The sequence below is a fragment of the Oncorhynchus tshawytscha genome, linkage group LG29 (genome assembly GCF_018296145.1).
Source record: "Oncorhynchus tshawytscha isolate Ot180627B linkage group LG29, Otsh_v2.0, whole genome shotgun sequence".
Lineage (NCBI taxonomy): Eukaryota > Metazoa > Chordata > Actinopteri > Salmoniformes > Salmonidae > Oncorhynchus > Oncorhynchus tshawytscha.
In genome coordinates this window covers 1,486,447-1,504,819 of record NC_056457.1, presented here as the reverse complement: position 1 = coordinate 1,504,819, position 18,373 = coordinate 1,486,447, and the positions used below count along the sequence as shown (strand labels likewise).

Sequence of the window (18,373 nt, the reverse complement as noted above, 5' to 3'; positions counted from 1 at the left end):
CTATTTGCACCCGCCCCCTCTTTTTAACGCTGCTGCTGCTCTCTGTTTATTATCTATGCATAGTAACTTTAACTCTACCTACATGTACATACCTCATTTACCTTGACTAACCGGTGCCCCCACACATGGACTCTGTACTGGTAACCCCTGTTTATAGCCTTGCTATTGTTAAGTTCTTTAATTATTCTCTTTTTTTGTGATCTATTTTTGCTTAACACTTATTTAACTGCCTGTAGCTCAGGCCCTGAAGCAAGGACATGCATATTCTTGGTACCATTTGAAAGGAAACACTTTGAATGTTGTGGAACTGTGAAAGGAATGTAGTTGAATATAACACATTAGATCTGGTGAAAGATAATACAAAGAAAAAAAAAACTTTTTTTTTTTTAATCATTACCTTTGAAAGGCCATAATGTATTATTCCAGCCCAGTTGCAATTTAGATTTTGGCATCTAGATGGCAGCAGTGTATGTGCAATGTCTTATACTGATCCAATTAAACATGTATTTCTGTTCAAAATTGTGTATCAAGACTGCCCAAATGTGACTAATTTGTTTATTAATAACTTTTCATGTTCAAAACTGTGCACTCTCCTCCAAAATAGCATGGTATTCTTTCACTGTAAAAGCTACTGTAAACTGGACAGTGCACTTGATTAACAAGAATGTAAGCTTTCTGCGAATATCAGAAATGTCTATGTCCTGGGAAATGTTCTTGTTACTTAGAACCCTTCAGGAAGTCCAGGATCCAGTTGCAGAGGGAGGTGTTATCTAGGTCTGGGCCCCTGGCTATGGCTGGAGTAGAGAGAATTAAGGTGCTGCCTGGTGTCCCTCAGCATACATTGGACAGACAATCCCTGTCTCTAGATCATGGATGTGGCCTCTTTTTGTTTGTGTGCGTGTTAACCTGGCCCTGTTAGTCAGCTGTAGGAATGTCTGAGTTGACTATATTAATGCTAACACTCTCTCTCTCTCTCTCGTTCTTTCTCTCTCTCTCTCTCTCTCTCTGTCTCTCTCTCTCTCTCTCTCTCTCTCTCTCTCTCTCTCTCTCTTTCTCTCTCTATATTGCTATCTCTCAGCTGTCTGAGGAACTGCAGGTTAAAGGTGGCAGTGGAGGAATCAGAGAGCTGCTAAAACTACTGGCTAAACCCCACGTCAAGGTAACAGACACACACTCACACACCAACTCTCTCTGTCTCTCTCTCTCTCTCTCTCTCTCTTGTGCGCTCTCTCTTGCTCTCTCTCTCTATACCTCACTTATCAGCTCACCACAGAACATAGCCTCTTTTCCTCCTTCCCTTACCAACTCCCTATTCATTCCATCTTTCTACATGGTACTCAGTCAATCTTGTATTAGTGCATTATTTCATTATTCCATCTCCCGCCCTCCAACAATGACATCATCTCCTAGTTTTACTATAGTCTCTTTCATTTGGGATGCAGCCGTAGGTTCTGTGTCCTCTGTGATACATCAATCCGCTGTTCATCCACAGGTCAGCCAGACAGATATGATGTCACACAAACGGATGTAGCACTTCTTGAAACTTTTTAAAGCTTCTTTCTCTCTCTCTCTCCTTTTAACAATTCTCTGGCTGCCTTCTCTCTCTCTTGTTAGACATAAATCTAAATCTCAATGGTTGAGTGTGTGTTTGTGTGATGGAGATAGGGAGGTTTGGATTGCTGAATCAATCCAGCCGTCTCAGAGTCAGACAGACAGAACGCTGTGTACAGTAGGGCAGAAAGACAATGGTTACAAGATGAATGGAGTCAGATGGACCCCCTCACAGGAAACAAATGGAGATAGGGGGAATCCATCGTGTGTGTGAATCCATCATAACTGCGGTCTGTAACTCAAATGGCACCCTATTCCCTATATAGTGCACTACTTATGGCCCAAGACTACAGTGCCTTCGGAAAGTATTCAGACCCCTTGACTTTTTCCACATTTTGTTACGTTAGTCTTATTCCAAAATTGATTAAATATAAACATTTCTCTATCTACATACAATACCCCATAATGACAAAACGAAAACAGGTTTTTAAAAATGTATTTAAATGTATAAAAAAATAAAAAACACATACATACCTTATTTACATAAGTATTCAGACCCTTTGCTAAGAGACTCAACAGGTCCATCCAGGTCCATCCTGTTCATCCTTAGGTCCATCCTGTTTCCATTGATCATCCTCGAGATGTTTCTACAACTTGATTGGAGTCCACCTGTGTTAAAATTAATTGGTTGGACATGATTTGGAAAGGCACACCCCTGTCTATGTAAGGTCCCACAGTTGACAGTGCATGTCAGAGCAAAAACCAAGCCATGAGGTCGAAGGATTTATCCGTAGAGCCCCGAGACAGGATTGTGTCGAGGCACAGATCTGGGGAAGGGTACCAAAACATTTCTGCAGCATTGAAGGACCCCAAGAACACAGTGGCCTCCATCATTCTTAAATGGAAGAAGTTTGGAACCACCAAGACTATTCCTAGACCTGGCCTCCCGGCCCAACTGAGCAATCGGCGGAGAAGGGCCTTGGTCAGGGAGGTGACCAAGAACCCGATGGTCACTCTGACAGAGCTCTAGAGTTCCTCTGTGGAGATGGGAGAACCTTCCAGAAGGACAATCATCTCTGCAGCACTCCACCAATCAGACTTTTGTGTGACCCCCCAACCCCTCTTTTACACTGTTGCTACTCCCTGTTTATCTTATACGCATAATCACTTTAACTATACATTCATGTACATACTACCTCAACCAGTGCTCCCGCACATTGGCTAACTGGGCTAACAATCTGCATTGTGTCCCACCACCCACCAACCCCTCTTTATATGCTACTGCTACTCTCTGTTCATCATATATGCACAGTCACTTTAACCATACCTACATGTACATACTACCTCAATAAGCCTGACTAACAGGTGTCTGTAAATAGCCTTGCTACTGTTATTTTAAAATGTATTTTTACTGTTGTCTTATTTCTTTACTTACCCACACACATACCTTTTTTTCACATTATTGGTTAGAGCCTGTAAGTAAGGATTTCACTGTTGTGTTCGGCGCACGTGACAAATACACTTTGATTTGATTTGATATGGTAGACTGGCTAGACGGAAGCCACTCCTCAGTCAAAGGCACATGACAGCCGTCTTGAAGTTTGCCAAAAGGCACCAAAAGACTCTCAGACCATGAGAAACAATGCAGGAGTGGCTCCTTGAGTGGCCCAGCCAGAGCATGGACTTGAACCCAATCAAACATCTCTGGAGAGACCTGACAATAGCTGTGCAGCAACGCTCCCCATCCAACCTAACAGAGCTTGAGAGGATATGCAGAGAAGAAAGGGAGAAACTCCCCAAATACAGGTGTGCCAATATTGTAGCGTCATACCCAAGAAGACTCGAGGCTGCCAAAGGTGCTTCAACAAAGTACTGAGCAAATGATCTGAATAATTATGTAAATGTGATATTTCAGTTTATTTTATTTTATTATTTTTGGCAAATTTAAAAATATATACGTATATTGAGTATTGTGTGTAGATTGATGAGGGGAAAAAATATTTATTCAGTTTTAGAATAGGGTTGTAACCTAACAAAATGTGTAAAAAGTAAAGGAATACTTTTCGAAGGCACTGTATGTAGGGAATATGGTGTCATTTGGGATACAACCTCTCCTTGGTATCCATCAACTCCAAAGGGAGGTGCCCACGTATCCCTACAACCCTTCACCCCGATGGCTAGTTCAAGACACTGGTGTGCCACGGAGCGTCTCGCAGCAGGCCTCCAATTATTGTATTTTGACACAGAGGTTATTGGCAGGGCCAACGTCGATCCATCACAAGGGGTTTCTCTCCTGGGCCAAACTCGTCGGGCCCTATAGGGTGAAGGATGGAGAGATGGGAGCGAGAGCGGTCAAAGCATTACACACATACACTTACAAACACTGCCTCTGCCGCTGGGCCTGCTAGGTAGGGGCCACTCCTCTGCTGGCCTGAAGGGGCGACAGGTTGAAATGTTCACAACTGCCCTAGCGTATACACACGCACTCACACCCACTCCCCCCACATACCCATTTCCCCCTCCCTCCTCTCTGGCTGGCTGTTGCCTGTATGGTTTGGGCCTGCTACCCGGCTTCTCTGATAGTTTTACTGTTCCCTGGGTAAACCGTCACACCGACAGTCTTCTAGCTCCAAGCAGCAGAAGCACTCGGTCACGATAGATTAACCTCAGCAGAAGCTAGCCCAGCTCAGCGCTGGGGAATGGTGTCAGGGGGAACACTTTGACTGTAACACACTCACTTGCTGAGGTTTGGAAGCTGTCTCTTCTGAGTGGCTGCAACGGATGGTTCTCTGTGGGTTTTAAGCCCCCCCTCTCCCTCACTCTCTCTCTCCTGATGGCTGGATAGGGATCTGACCGTTCTGCCGTGGCACCCGATACCTACCCAGCTCCATGTAAATCGCAGAGTCTGTGTGTAAAACACAAGCAGATGCCTGGGCTCTGAATGGTGTCTCTGTGCGATAGTAACAGTATCACTCTCCATTATAAAATGATCCATTCCTGGGGTGGGATATAAATCACAGCTTTTTTAAAGCACCAACCCTCTCACGCATTCACGCACACACAGGCACACACACACACACACACACACACACACACACACACACACACACACACACACACACACACACCACACCCCCCTCTTTTCTCCCTTTTATGATTCTTCACACATGAGAAAACAACTCCTGCCCATATTAGCCGCCTCAGAAACGCTAATATTGACAATGATGAAAGTGCTAATTTTGACGGCAGTCTGTTTCCGATGGGGGGGAACTGTGTGTTCTGTTCTATTGGGGTGGGGGAAAGGGTTTCGGGTGTTCGCTGGCAGTGGGTCGGGGTGTCTCTGCCTACCGCATCGCTGGGCTGGGGCTCTCAGAAGTAGAGGGCTGTGTCTCAATTGGCACCCTACTCCTTATAAAGTACACTACTATGGGCACCCTATGGGCTCTTGTCAAAATCAGTGCACTATGTGGGGAATATGGTGCTATTTGGAATGCAAAATAAGTGAACGCAGTAGAACGGAGCACAGCGGGGCTCTGGAAAAGTCAGTAAAGTGCCAGTCTTGCACTGTCTGCCTGCAGGTTGAAAAATGACTCTGCGAATGACAAGCCCAGCTTAATGAGTGCTAGATGCCAGTGATCCATAGGAGGTTTGTTTGGACAGGCTCAGTGATCTGTTTTTATAGGATCCCTATTATGTATAATGAACACAAACACTGCTCTCAACGTACGGGTCCTAAAAACAGGGTGGACCCAGCCGAACCCAACCCAGCCCGTGATGCATCCCAAATGGCACCCTATTCCATATATAGTGTAGTACTGGGCTCTGGTCAAAAGTAGTGCACTATATAGGGAATAGGGTGCCATTTGTGAAACAGCCTCGGTCTCTCCCTAACCCAATCTATATTGGCGGCCCAACTCCTGCTACAGCTGAATGGTTCAGTTCCAACAAGGATATCAGCTCTACATTAAATTGGGAGACACACACAGAACACTGGCTTTGAGTCATAACAGGACCTGCTCCCTGTCGTTGACCCAGAGGAATGCTTCCATACGGTGGCAGCCAGTGTGTGTGTGTGTGTGTGCTTGTGTGCTTGTGTGTGTCTGGTGTGTGTGTGCAAGTGTGTCAGCAGCCACCACAAGCAAGGGGTCTGCCCTGCCTCTGCCATGTGCTACCTATTAGCCTGGTGCTGTTGTTGCTAGTCTGTGGTTGTGATGGGGAGTTTTTACAAGGCATTACCGGCCAGGCTGTTACGAGCTGTAAGGGGAAAGGAGGGCTGCTGGAATGAGTGTCAACTAGGCCCTGATGGAGGAAGTGGTGGGCATTGATGAGAGGATACTCAGTGTTCAGGATATTAGTTGTGATGGATATCAGGAACTAACTGTGGTCTCCAGGCTTCCTAATGTTAGAGAACTGGGAGTATGGTAACGCAAGACTAATAGGGGTGTAGAGGTAGGAGCAAAACACACGCGCGCACATACACACTCACACACATAGACACAAGGCTGTGAGAAGGAGAGGGTAGGAGGGGAGAGCTGTGAGGCCTGAGGTGAGCTGGGTTGGGTTAAGGAAGTTATAGAAGCTGTTGAAACAGGAATAAGCTGTGATTGGCACATAGTAACAGGCCTTGGTGTTGTTGACGAACCAGATCAGGTGTTATGAGTGACAGCGACACCTCACCAGGGAGGTGGGGGACACTGCGTGTGTCCGTCCGTCCGTCTGTCTATCCTCGGAGTGAAAACTCCTCTCTCCGGAGTCACATCGGCGCAGGGCAGCAGTGTTTCGTCGGCGGTGTTGTTTTCGGAAAACTCTGGAAACTCGATACAACACCACATTAAATGTTTTCTCTAACCTCCTAAAAAGAGGAGAGGAGAAGAAACAAAGAAAAACGGAAAAGGAGATTTGGCCTCAGCAAATCGAGAAAGAGAGAGAGCGTTCCTCTGAAAATATTTGTTCTGTAATATTTTAATCAGCTCTGAATGGAGCACGGTCTGGTGCAGGCTGCTTTAAAAAAACATGTATTTTACCTTTATTTAACTACGCAAGTCAAGAACAAATTCTTATTTTCAATGACGACCTAGGAACAGTGGGTTAACTGCCTCGTTCAGGGGGGCAGAACAACAGATTTTTACCTTGTCAGCTCGGGGAATCGATCTTGCAACCTTTCGGTTACAAGTCCAATGCTTTAACCACTCTAACCACTAGACTACCTGCCACACTGGCTAGTATAATGTCTGTTATTATACTGTTCTAGAGTTGTGTGAAGATAAGTTATCTTTACTATTATTACATCATTTGTCCTCACATAAGGACATGTGTTTCCACTGCTCCCAGGAACCATATACAAACATGATGACAAAAGATAGTTAGTGCCACACAGTTAAAGCCAGTGTCCATTAGGGTTGGCCTAAGGGTGACTAGACGAAGGCGGTGTGTCTGCTGCAGGTGGAGTCCCAGTGGAGCTTTGGGCACAGCACACCAGTTGTCTCTCCTTCTTCTTCCTCCTCCTTCTCCCACTCCTCTCATCTGGTCTTCTTTAGGAACATCTTGGAACGCTGTAGTGCATCATGCTCCCATGTCATAAAACAGACTGCTCTTCTCCTTCTCTCCTCCTCTCTATCCTTCCTCTCTTATCCTCCTCTTTCTGGTACGTGATTAGACTATGTTTTTTATTTCATGGAAAAAACAGTTTGTTTCCAGCAGCATTCGGAGACGACACGGAGCCGTTAAAATGTTTGAAAAATGAATGCGATCATTCTCGTCTGTGTCGTCTCGTTTTTCCCCCTCTCTGCTGCTGCTCGTGAGAGTGTGAAATATGTGAGGCAGCTGAGAACTTCATTACTTTGCTCATCGCTGAACATCAGCTAGCTAGCGCTCCCATGGGACCGTCCCGACACACACTCACTCTCTGGAAATACAAAAACCGTTGCAGGGAGGGTAATTCATTTCTCCGTCCACCTCAACATCCCCCATGATTCATAGCGTCTCAGCGTGGCGTTAACCTCCTTTTATTCAGGAAGATCTATGAGTCCAACAATCAGCCTTAATAGCAATTAACACTTGTAGCTAGTATAATGGGACCTTAACGAAATCAAATCCATCAACAGGTACTTGAGGCAGGGTGCATACATTTTCACACTGGTCCCCCATGGGTATCAAACACACAACCCTGGTGTTGAAAGCACCACACTCTACCCACTGAGCCACATGGGACACTGTTTCTCTCTGCCGTTTCTCTCCCTCTAGTTGAAAGGATCTCAGCATGTTTGTAGTATGGGTTTGTACTAGAGGACGACCGATTAATCGGAATGGCCGATTAATTAGGGCCGATTTCAAGTTTCCATAACAATCGGAAATTGGTATTTTTGGGGACCGATTTGGACGATTTTTTTGTTTGTTACACCTTTACTTAATCCTTATTTAACTAGGCAAGTCAGTTAAGAACACATTCTTTTTTTCAATGACGGCCTGGGAACGGTGGGTTAACTGCCTCGTTCAGGGGCAAAACAACAGATTTTCACCTTGTCAGCTCAGGGGATCCAATCTTGCAACCTTACAGTTAACTAGTACAACGCAATAAGAGAGAGAGAGAGAGATCTGCCTCTCTCTCGTTGCACTCCACAAGGAGACTGCCTGTTACGCGAATGCAGTAAGCCAAGGTAAGTTGCTAGCTAGCATTAAACTTATCTTATAAAAACAATCAATCAATCATAATCACTAGTTAACTACACATGGTTGATGATATTACTAGATATTATCTAGCGTGTCCTGCGTTGCATATAATCTGACTGAGCATACAAGCATACAAGTATCTAAGTATCTAACTGAGCGGTGGTAGGCAGAAGCAGGCGCGTAAACATTCATTCAAACAGCACTTTCTTTGCGTTTTGCCAGCAGCTCTTTGTTGTGCGTCAAGCATTGCGCTGTTTATGACTTCAAGCCTATCAACTCCCGAGATGAGGCTGGTGTAACCGTAGTGAAATGGCTAGCTAGTTCGCCCGCGCTAATAGCGTTTCAAACGTCACTCGCTCTGAGCCTTGGAGTGGTTGTTTCCCTTGCTCTGCATGGGTAACGCTGCTTTGAGGGTGGCTGTTGTCGTTGTGTTCCTGGTTCGAGCCCAGGGAGGAGTGAGGAGAGGGATGGAAGTTATACTGTTACACTGGCAATACTAAAGTGCCTATAAGAACATCCAATAGTCAGAGGTTAATGAAATACAAATGGCATAGAGGGAAATAGTCCTATAATTCCTATAATAACTACAACCTAAAACTTCTTACTTGGGAATATTGAAGACTCATGTTAAAAGGAACCACCAGCTTTCATATGTTCTCATGTTCTGAGCAAGGAACTTAAACGTTAGCTTACCTTACATGGCACATACTGCACTTTTACTTTCTTCTCCAACACTTTGTTTTTGCATTACTTAAACCAAATTGAACATGTTTCATTATTTATTTGAGGCTAAATTGATTTTATTGATGTATTATTTTAAGTCAAAATAAGTGTTCATTCAGTATTGTTGTAATTGTCATTTTCACAAATAAAAAAAATAAGAATCGGCCGATTAATCGGCATCAAATTTTTTGGTCTTCCAATAATCGGTATCGGCGTTGAAAAATCATAATCGGTCGACCTCTAGTTTGTACTGTTGTATAGGGATCTAGTCTTTGAATGGTGAATTTGAACCCCTCTCTTTCCTCTCCACTTGCCTCTGCTTTCACTCTCCTTTCACCCCCCCTGCCCACTTTCCTATCCTCTTTCACCCCCCTTTTCTTCTCCTCCGTAGAGTCTTCTGTCCGTCCATGACACGGTAGCCCAGAAGAGTTATGACCCCGATCTGCCTCCGTTGCCCGATGACATCGATGATGACGAGGAGTCAGTGAAGATCATACGACTGGTCAAGAACAAGGAGCCTCTCGTAAGTCATAGTCTTACAACACACACACACACACACACAATGACGAGGCGTCAGTGAAGATCATACAGCTGGTCAAGAACAAGGAGCCTCTCATAAGACCCCCTCACAACAACAACAACAACAACAACAACAGATTCCCTGTATTCTTCAATGTGAGATGGTGCTACTCTGTACCTGGAGTCTGGCGAACCAGATGTGACAACTTTGTAACAGTCTGCCCAGTAGCACTGTGCTAGTTCTCACATTGTTTTTGTGTAATGTTCTGTGAATCAGTCTGGCCAATGAACAGTATCTGTTTGGTTTCCTCCCTTGTGGTGCTCTCATCACGCTCCCAGCTCACATCCATATAGCGATGTCTGACCCCAACAACAACATCAGTGGCAGCAGCATGAACTGCGTCCCAAATGGCATCCTATTCTCTACATAGTGCACTACTTTTGACCAGAGACCTATCGGCTCTGGTTAAAAGTAGTGCAGTGTAAATGGAATAGGGTGCCATTTGGGATGCAACCAATGTCTTGGCTTGGTTCCCTTTCTCACTCTCATCCTTTACATCCAGCTCCAGTTCCTCCTCTCCCCACTGAGAGACATACCACACATTCCCCTGGTCAGCCGTGCTCTGCTCTCTCTCACATACACACATGCTTCACACATATGCAGACATGTGACAAACACGAGCGCACACACACACACAGTCTTGTACAGCTAACCTTGTGGGGACACAATTCAGTCCCATTCAAAATCCTATTTTCCCGAACCCCTAAACCTAACCCTAACCTGTACTCTTACCCTAATACAAAAACCTAACCTTAACCCTAACCCTTAACCTAACCCTAGCTCCTAACCTTAAACCGAATTCTAACACTAAGTCTAACCATAATCCTAAACCCCCTAGAATTAGCATTTTACCTTGTGGGGACGAACTAGACACACACACACACACACACATAAGCTCTGCTGGCAAACAGCCACACCTCTTTGTGGTCAGCTGGTGGGTCTGGTCTCTCACCCCCTCCTCTCTTTCTCTCTCATCCCTCTTTCTCTCATCCACCATCCTCATTCGCTTTCTCTCCGTATCCTCTCTTTCTTTAACTCATCCTTTATTTCTGAATCCTCTCTTTTTCTCAGACTTTCTCTCTCAACCTGTATTCCAACTCACTCTTTCCATCCCCCCCCCCCGCCACCATCACGGTCCTGACCTCAGTGTCCTATCTGGCATGGCAGTTCTCTTCCTGTCCCACTCCCTCCGGGCTGGCGGTCTGTCACAGAGCTCTGTCATCAGAGTGCCACCCTTTGTTGTGTGTGGAGGCCACGGCCCTCTTTGATCTGATGTGTGTGTGTGTGTGCTACAGTAACAGTAGTGTCCTGTCTTGGCTGGTCTTGCTTTGGTTTGAGGTTCCATTGAGGTTTTCTCAGACCTTTATTTGGCTCTGTGCCTGCCCGCCATCTCACCTCCCCTCTCCCCTCCCCTCTAACCACACCTCAGGGAACCAGCGAGGAACAGAACACACCTAAAGTAATTTTGGATTCCAGCCTTCCCCTTGCATGTTCCAGTTCCCCCGGCTGGTCACTGTAATAAGTGACTCAGTCAGTCCCTCTGGCTCTGGAATGTTCTCTAGCTCCTTATTGTTTTTGCTCTGCTATTGTTTTTTCCAGCCCACTACTACTACTACTAGGGCTGATATAAGTAAGGTCACGTCTCAGAAACCATCATGTGATTTACACACAGGCCCCAGTCAGGTTTAATTGTCAGGATGCATTTTTCACTAGCCTCCTACATGTCAGCTTGTTTTTCTCTTCTGACTGTATTTGGATCCTTAGAGGTCAACTCTGAAACATGAATTTGGAATGTGTGATGATGTTGTTTTGGCAGTACAATAGTGTCAAAGGGTTTTATGTTGACGAAACACTGAAGTGTTCTAAAATGTGTTATACGTGTACAGAGTGATTTAATGTCAAGGGGTCCAAGCCTATTGACCGTTCAGAGTCTGTAGCTTATCCGTCCGTCCCTCAGCACAGTGTGGTTTCATCTCATGTTTGGGCTGCCCTCTCACTGCCTGAAGGACCCTTATTGTGCTCTAATTGAGGCTTGGCAGTGGTACAGGAGGAGGATTCCTGTGTTTGCTAGCTGTCTGCAACTGAAAACAAAACAATACATTCCAATGGAGCCTCCAACCGACTTATGGCCACCCGCTGTCCGTCTTCCAGAAATGTCACGTCTGAACGTTTGATGGTGATGATTCTATTTGCATGCGGCGAGCTGGTGGCGACTCGGGTGGAGAGGGAAGGGCCTAGCACCTATGCTGATGAGAGAGCCAATTCAGGGCTGCTGCCCACTCCGTGGTCTGAGTCTGGTCTGGGCCATCTCAAAGAGCCACCGCCTTCATTTCCCAGTGTTCCTCTCTCTCTCTGTAATCACGCTCCTGCCAGAACTTCACACGGTAGCCCTCCCTCCTCTGGAGCAGTAGCGCTGTGAGTGGACGGTGTGGGTTGGTTGACCACTGTTGTTCACTACTCTGGGTGACTCACTCACTGACTGAAGACTGGAGAGAGCACTGTGGCCATAGTCTGTCTGTAGTCTGCACGCCACAACCACAACCAGGGCTGGGTAACTTATAATAACCCATAGCTTTGCAATGAGGAAATAACTGTGTTTACATTGTAAGATATCCAATCCAAATATTACAATATCTATATGGCATCATCATTACTGTAGCTCCAACCCCAACTGATTTTTTTTCTTCTTTCAGATAGACCTGTATTGAAATTAAATTAAATAACAGTAAACAATCATTCAGACATAAGGTTTGGGAAGAGGAGGATCCCACCTTCAGTGATTGTACCTTTCATCTCTTGGCTATGTCAGACAATTAGGAGTAAAACCATTAAGGAAACACTGCCATTTTAGCATTTCTGCCAATAAAGGCCCCAAATTGTGTAGGGTCTTCATCTTGCACTGCACCAAATTGACTTGGATGTGTCTTTTCCCATCGCTGCAACTCCCCTACGGACTCAGGAGAGACGAAGGTCGAGAGCCTCCTAAACATGACCCTGCCAAGCCGCACTGCTTCTTGACATACTGCTCCCTTAACCCGGAAGCCAGTCACACCAACGTGTCAGAGGAAACATCGTCCAGCTGGCGACCTAGGTCAGCTTGCAGGTGCCCCGCCAAACCCTCCCTTAACCCAGACAACACTGGGCCAATTGTGCACCACCTCATGGGTCTCCCGGTCACGGCCTAAGACTGAACCCGGGTCTGTAGTGACACTTCAAGCACTGCGACACAGTGCCTTAGACCGCAGGGCTGCTCAGGATGCCTGGATGTGCCTTTTAACTTGCAATTTGACATAATCAGCCTGAAATTCTCACACTTGACATCATAACAAGAGCACTGTACAGTATTGAGGTAAATTATTTCCTGTCTCTCTTTCTCTCTTTGCATGTTTTGGCTTTATCTTCAGGGGACTGTTTCATAGTTAGCATGCTGAGGCCTTTACTGGTGACTCATCCATTAGCTTAATTGTGATTAGTTGAGTGGATTGTATTCGGTAGCTCTGATTAATTGCTATCATTTTTCATGCTGTGACTTCATACCGTAAAAACTCCATATTTCTTTTCAAATCAAATTGATTTATATAGCCCTTCTTACATCAGCTGATACAGTGCCTTGCGAAATTATTCGGCCCCCTTGAACTTTGCGACCTTTTGCCACATTTCAGGCTTCAAACATATAGATATAAAACTGTATTTTTCTGTGAAGAATCAACAACAAGTGGGACACAATCATGAAGTGGAACGACATTTATTGGATATTTCAAACTTTTTTAACAAATCAAAAACTGAAAAATTGGGCGTGCAAAATTATTCAGCCCCTTTACTTTCAGTGCAGCAAACCCTCTCCAGAAGTTCAGTGAGGATCTCTGAATGATCCAATGTTGACCTAAATGACTAATGATGATAAATACAATCCACCTGTGTGTAATCAAGTCTCCGTATAAATGCACCTGCACTGTGATAGTCTCAGAGGTCCGTTAAAAGCGCAGAGAGCATCATGAAGAACAAGGAACACACCAGGCAGGTCCGAGATACTGTTGTGAAGAAGTTTAAAGCCGGATTTGGATACAAAAAGATTTCCCAAGCTTTAAACATCCCAAGGAGCACTGTGCAAGCGATAATATTGAAATGGAAGGAGTATCAGACCACTGCAAATCTACCAAGACCTGGCCGTCCCTCTAAACTTTCAGCTCATACAAGGAGAAGACTGATCAGAGATGCAGCCAAGAGGCCCATGATCACTCTGGATGAACTGCAGAGATCTACAGCTGAGGTGGGAGACTCTGTCCATAGGACAACAATCAGTCATATATTGCACAAATCTGGCCTTTATGGAAGAGTGGCAAGAAGAAAGCCATTTCTTAAAGATATCCATAAAAAGTGTTGTTTAAAGTTTGCCACAAGCCACCTGGGAGACACACCAAACATGTGGAAGAAGGTGCTCTGGTCAGATGAAACCAAAATTGAACTTTTTGGCAACAATGCAAAACATTATGTTTGGCGTAAAAGCAACACAGCTCATCACCCTGAACACACCATCCCCACTGTCAAACATGGTGGTGGCAGCATCATGGTTTGGGCCTGCTTTTCTTCAGCAGGGACAGGGAAGATGGTTAAAATTGATGGGAAGATGGATGGAGCCAAATACAGGACCATTCTGGAAGAAAACCTGATGGAGTCTGCAAAAGACCTGAGACCTGGACGGAGATTTGTCTTCCAACAAGACAATGATCCAAAACATAAAGCAAAATCTACAATGGAATGGTTCAAAAATAAACATATCCAGGTGTTAGAATGGCCAAGTCAATGTCCAGACCTGAATCCAATCGAGAATCTGTGGAAAGAACTGAAAACTGCTGTTCACAAATGCTCTCCATCCAACCTCACTGAGCTCGAGCTGTTTTGCAAGGAGGAATGGGAAAAAATTTCAGTCTCTCGATGTGCAAAACTGATAGAGACATACCCCAAGCGACTTACAGCTGTAATCGCAGCAAAAGGTGGCGCTACAAAGTATTAACTTAAGGGGGCTGAATAATTTTGCACGCCCAATTTTTCAGTTTTTGATTTGTTAAAAAAGTTTGAAATATCCAATAAATGTCGTTCCACTTCATGATTGTGTCCCACTTGTTGTTGATTCTTCACAAAAAAATACAGTTGTGTTTGAAGCCTGAAATGTGGCAAAAGGTCGCAAAGTTCAAGGGGGCCGAATACTTTCGCAAGGCACTGTATATCAGAAACCCAGCCTAAAACCCCAAACAGAAAGCAATGCAGGTGTAGAAGCATGGTGGCTAGGAAAAACTCCCTAGAAAGGCCGAAACCTAGAGAAGAACCAGACTATGAGGGGTGGCCAGTCTTCTTCTGGCTGTACTGGGTGGAGATTATAACAGAACATGGCCAAGATGTTCAAATGTTCATAAATGACCAGCATGGTCAAATAATAGTAATCACAGTGAACATGTCAGGGTTCCATAGCCGCAGGCAGAACAGTTGAAACTGGAGCAGCAGCACGGCCAGGTGGACTGGGGACAACAAAGAGTCATCATGCCAGGTAGTCCTGAGGCATGGTCCTAGGGCTCAGGTCCTCCGAGAGAGAGAGAAAGAAAGAGACATTAGGGGATAATTCAGGGAAATACTCCAGATATAACAGACTGTGGCTGGAGGCCATTAGGGGTCAGGAGACACTGTGGCCTCATCCGATGATACCCCATGACAGGGCCAAACAGGCAGGATATAACCCCACCCACTTTGCCAAAGCACAGCCCCCACACCACTAGAGGGATATCTTCAACCACCAACTTACCATCCTGAGACAAGGCCGAGTATAGCAGGGGACCTTTTTCTCACCCCCCCCAGTCCATTCTTTGGCACCCGCTGTAACCCAAACCTTTTGTTTTATTAGGTCCAATGTCGGGACAATGAAATAATGACGTTTGAATAGAGAGAGGCATAAACATGTGGGTGCTGCCTGCTCCAGAAATAAGGCCAGACGTTTATTTTTATTGGAAGAATGTGTTATTTTGGATTAGGTTACCCAAAACTACATTTGAGTGGAACGAACACAAGAGTTGCGTCAAGACCAACTTCTGTCTCCTCTGAGCACCGGGAAATAGTGTGTACGTCCCAAATGGCATCCTATTCCCTATAATGTGCATTACTTTTTATCAGGGCCCATAGGCCTTCTGGTGATAAAGGGGCTGAGTACAGACTGCCTAATATAAGCGCTGTAGACAACAGCCAGAGTTGCCAGGATGGGAGAGAAGCACTGGCGTTACACAATTCAACCTCCCCAAGCCAGGAGCCTAAGGAGCCGAGAGAGAGAGAGAGAGACAAACGCCTCACCACACCATCTTCATCCTGCATCTTTGAAAAGAAAGTAAAAATAATTGTAAAAGTAGTGAAAAATGAATCAACAGAGATACCGCAGGCATTAGGTCTGACCGTTGGATAGTCTGAAAACATTAGGGAGAATCCAGGGCTGTCCCAAATGGCACCCTGTTTCCTATAAAGTGCATTACCTTTGCCTGTTCAAATTTAGTGCACTATATAGAGATTATGGTGTCATTTGGGACTCAAGCAAGGCTGTGGTCGATGTGTCCTGCTCCTCTCATTTGGCTGTTTTTAAACCCTGTCATGACGCAGATGTAAATAGCAGATTGGAGATGCTTGCTGTGTTTTCCCCGCTGTTTTATGTTTTTTATGGCTCTCTCTACTCCACTGCTCTCTCTGTGCCATTCTCTTGTGGATCCCTTCATCTCTACACATCTATATACGCTACCGTTCAAAAGTTTGGGGTCACTTTGTTTTTGAAAGAAAATCAACATTGTTAATGTTGTAAATGACTATTGTAGCTGGAAACGGCTGATTAAAAAAAAAAATAATATCTACATAGGCGTACAGAGGCCCATTATCAGCAACCATCACTCCTGTGCTCCAATGGCACGTTGTGTTAGCTAATCCAAGTTTATCCTTTTAAAAGGCTAATTGATCATTAGAAAACACTTTTGCAATTCAGTTATCACAGGTAAAAACTGTAGTGCTGATTAAAGAAGCAATAAAACTGACCTTCTTTAGACTAGTTGAGTATCTGGAGCATCAGCATTTGTGGGTTCGATTACAGGCTCAAAACGGCCAGAAACAAAGAAATTTCTTCTGAAACTCATCAGTTTATTCTTGTTCTGAGAAATTAAGCCCATTCCATGCGAGAAATGGCCAAGAAACTAAAGATCTCGTATAACTCTCTGTACTACTCCCTTCACAGAACAGCGCAAACTGGTTCTAACCAGAATAGAAAGATGAGTGGGAGGCCCCGGTGCACAAGATGGGCAAAAGAACACAGACACTGAACCTGAACAGAGGAACTCTGCCTAGAAGGCCAGCATCCGGGAGTCACCTCTTTTCTTTCAAAAACAAGGACATTTCTAAGTGACCCCAAACTTTTGAACGCTAGTGTATCACTCTTTATTTTGTCTCTGTCTGTCTGTCTGTCTGTCTGTCTGTCTGTCTGTCTGTCTGTCTGTCTGTCTGTCTGTCTGTCTGTCTGTCTGTCTGTCTGTCTGTCTGTCTGTCTGTCTGTCTGTCTGTCTGTCAGTTGTTCTGACTGTTTGTCCGTCTCTTCTTTCCCTCTCTCTGTTGTCCTTTTGTTTGTGTGCATCAGTTTTTCACTTTTTTAAAAGACTGGGAAAAGACGCTGGTCCACCACCTTGTGTGTATCCCAAATGGCACCCTATTCCCTATAGTGCATTACTTTTGACCAGAACCAAACCCCAGGGCCCTAGTCAAAAGAAGTATGATAAATGGGAATCAGTGTGCCATTTGGAATACAGTCCTTTCCATCATGCACCTCAATCCGCCCAGATGTCCGTCTAGACCCCCAGACACCCGAACCTCCATCTCCAGGTTGTTAAGCATCATTAGGAGCTGTCAAAACACCAGGCCAGGAACCTGACAGGATCATTGTCACTTTCCTTTCCTTTCTCCTCTCTCTTTCTCTCTCTCTCTCTCTCTCTCTCTCTCCCTCTCTCTCTCTCGATTGGGTTTCCCATTAAGAGCGACTGTGCCATGGAAAATACTCTCCATACCAAGGGCATCATCTCCTGTGTGGGTGTCGGGCTCTTCCGGTGCCATGCCATCCAGTTGGCCCTTGCCAACCTAGTCGACTGCCCTGTACCTAATCAATACAACTTGTGACCTCTCACTCTAGATGCCTGGTGGAGCAGCTGGACTTCTCGTTAAGAACACTGAACTTGTCTTTGAGTCTACGATGTTCATTTTCATTTTTATACAGTTTTAGAGTGCTACCTACCAGATCTTCTGAGAAAGAACTAAAGAATGACTTGCATCACAATCAGATATTGACATGTAAAAAAAAAAGTTTTTTTTTTTTTTCATCTGGTCTTCAGGAGTGCACTCCTTTAGTCTTCACTTCACCATTCTGACACCATTAGAGCTGGATCGCTCCTACTGCCTCATCTCTTCTTTTGTCTCAGAGTCGTAAACACATGCAGAGAATCAGATCGGATAATCAATCAATCAGATAATACCCACCCATCACTCTCTCTGTCTGTCTCTGTGTCTCAATGGAATCTTAATACCGTTAGCTTGACTGTGAACTTTATGCTTGGAGAGTTTATGGAGAAGCTTATGTTCATTTCGACTGTAGTCAATGAAAGTGGTACACAATGGCACTGCAGCCGTTTAAAACATAATTTGAGGATGTTCCCTCTTTTTCTATTTACATTAGTGTTTGGAAATCAAGTCGTTTGTAACGCTACTCTGTGGGATTCATGGAGCAGCAGATGAGATTAGGGTAGGCAGGCAGGACACATGTTAGTGTTTTACAGATAGAGTTGTGTG

The 18,373-nt window shown here is 44.9% G+C and overlaps 1 protein-coding gene across 2 annotated transcripts in view; it reads left to right on the top strand.

Moving 5' to 3' along the window:
- mpp7a (membrane palmitoylated protein 7a) overlaps window positions 1–18,373 on the top strand; it is a 261,584-nt gene that overhangs the window by 146,425 nt on the left and 96,786 nt on the right. For both annotated transcript variants that reach the window (XM_042308490.1, XM_024393190.2), the window contains exons 6-7: window positions 1,079–1,159; window positions 9,335–9,466. In XM_042308490.1, coding sequence (XP_042164424.1) covers window positions 1,079–1,159; window positions 9,335–9,466 — 213 coding nt within the window. The remainder of the gene's footprint in view (window positions 1–1,078; window positions 1,160–9,334; window positions 9,467–18,373) is intronic.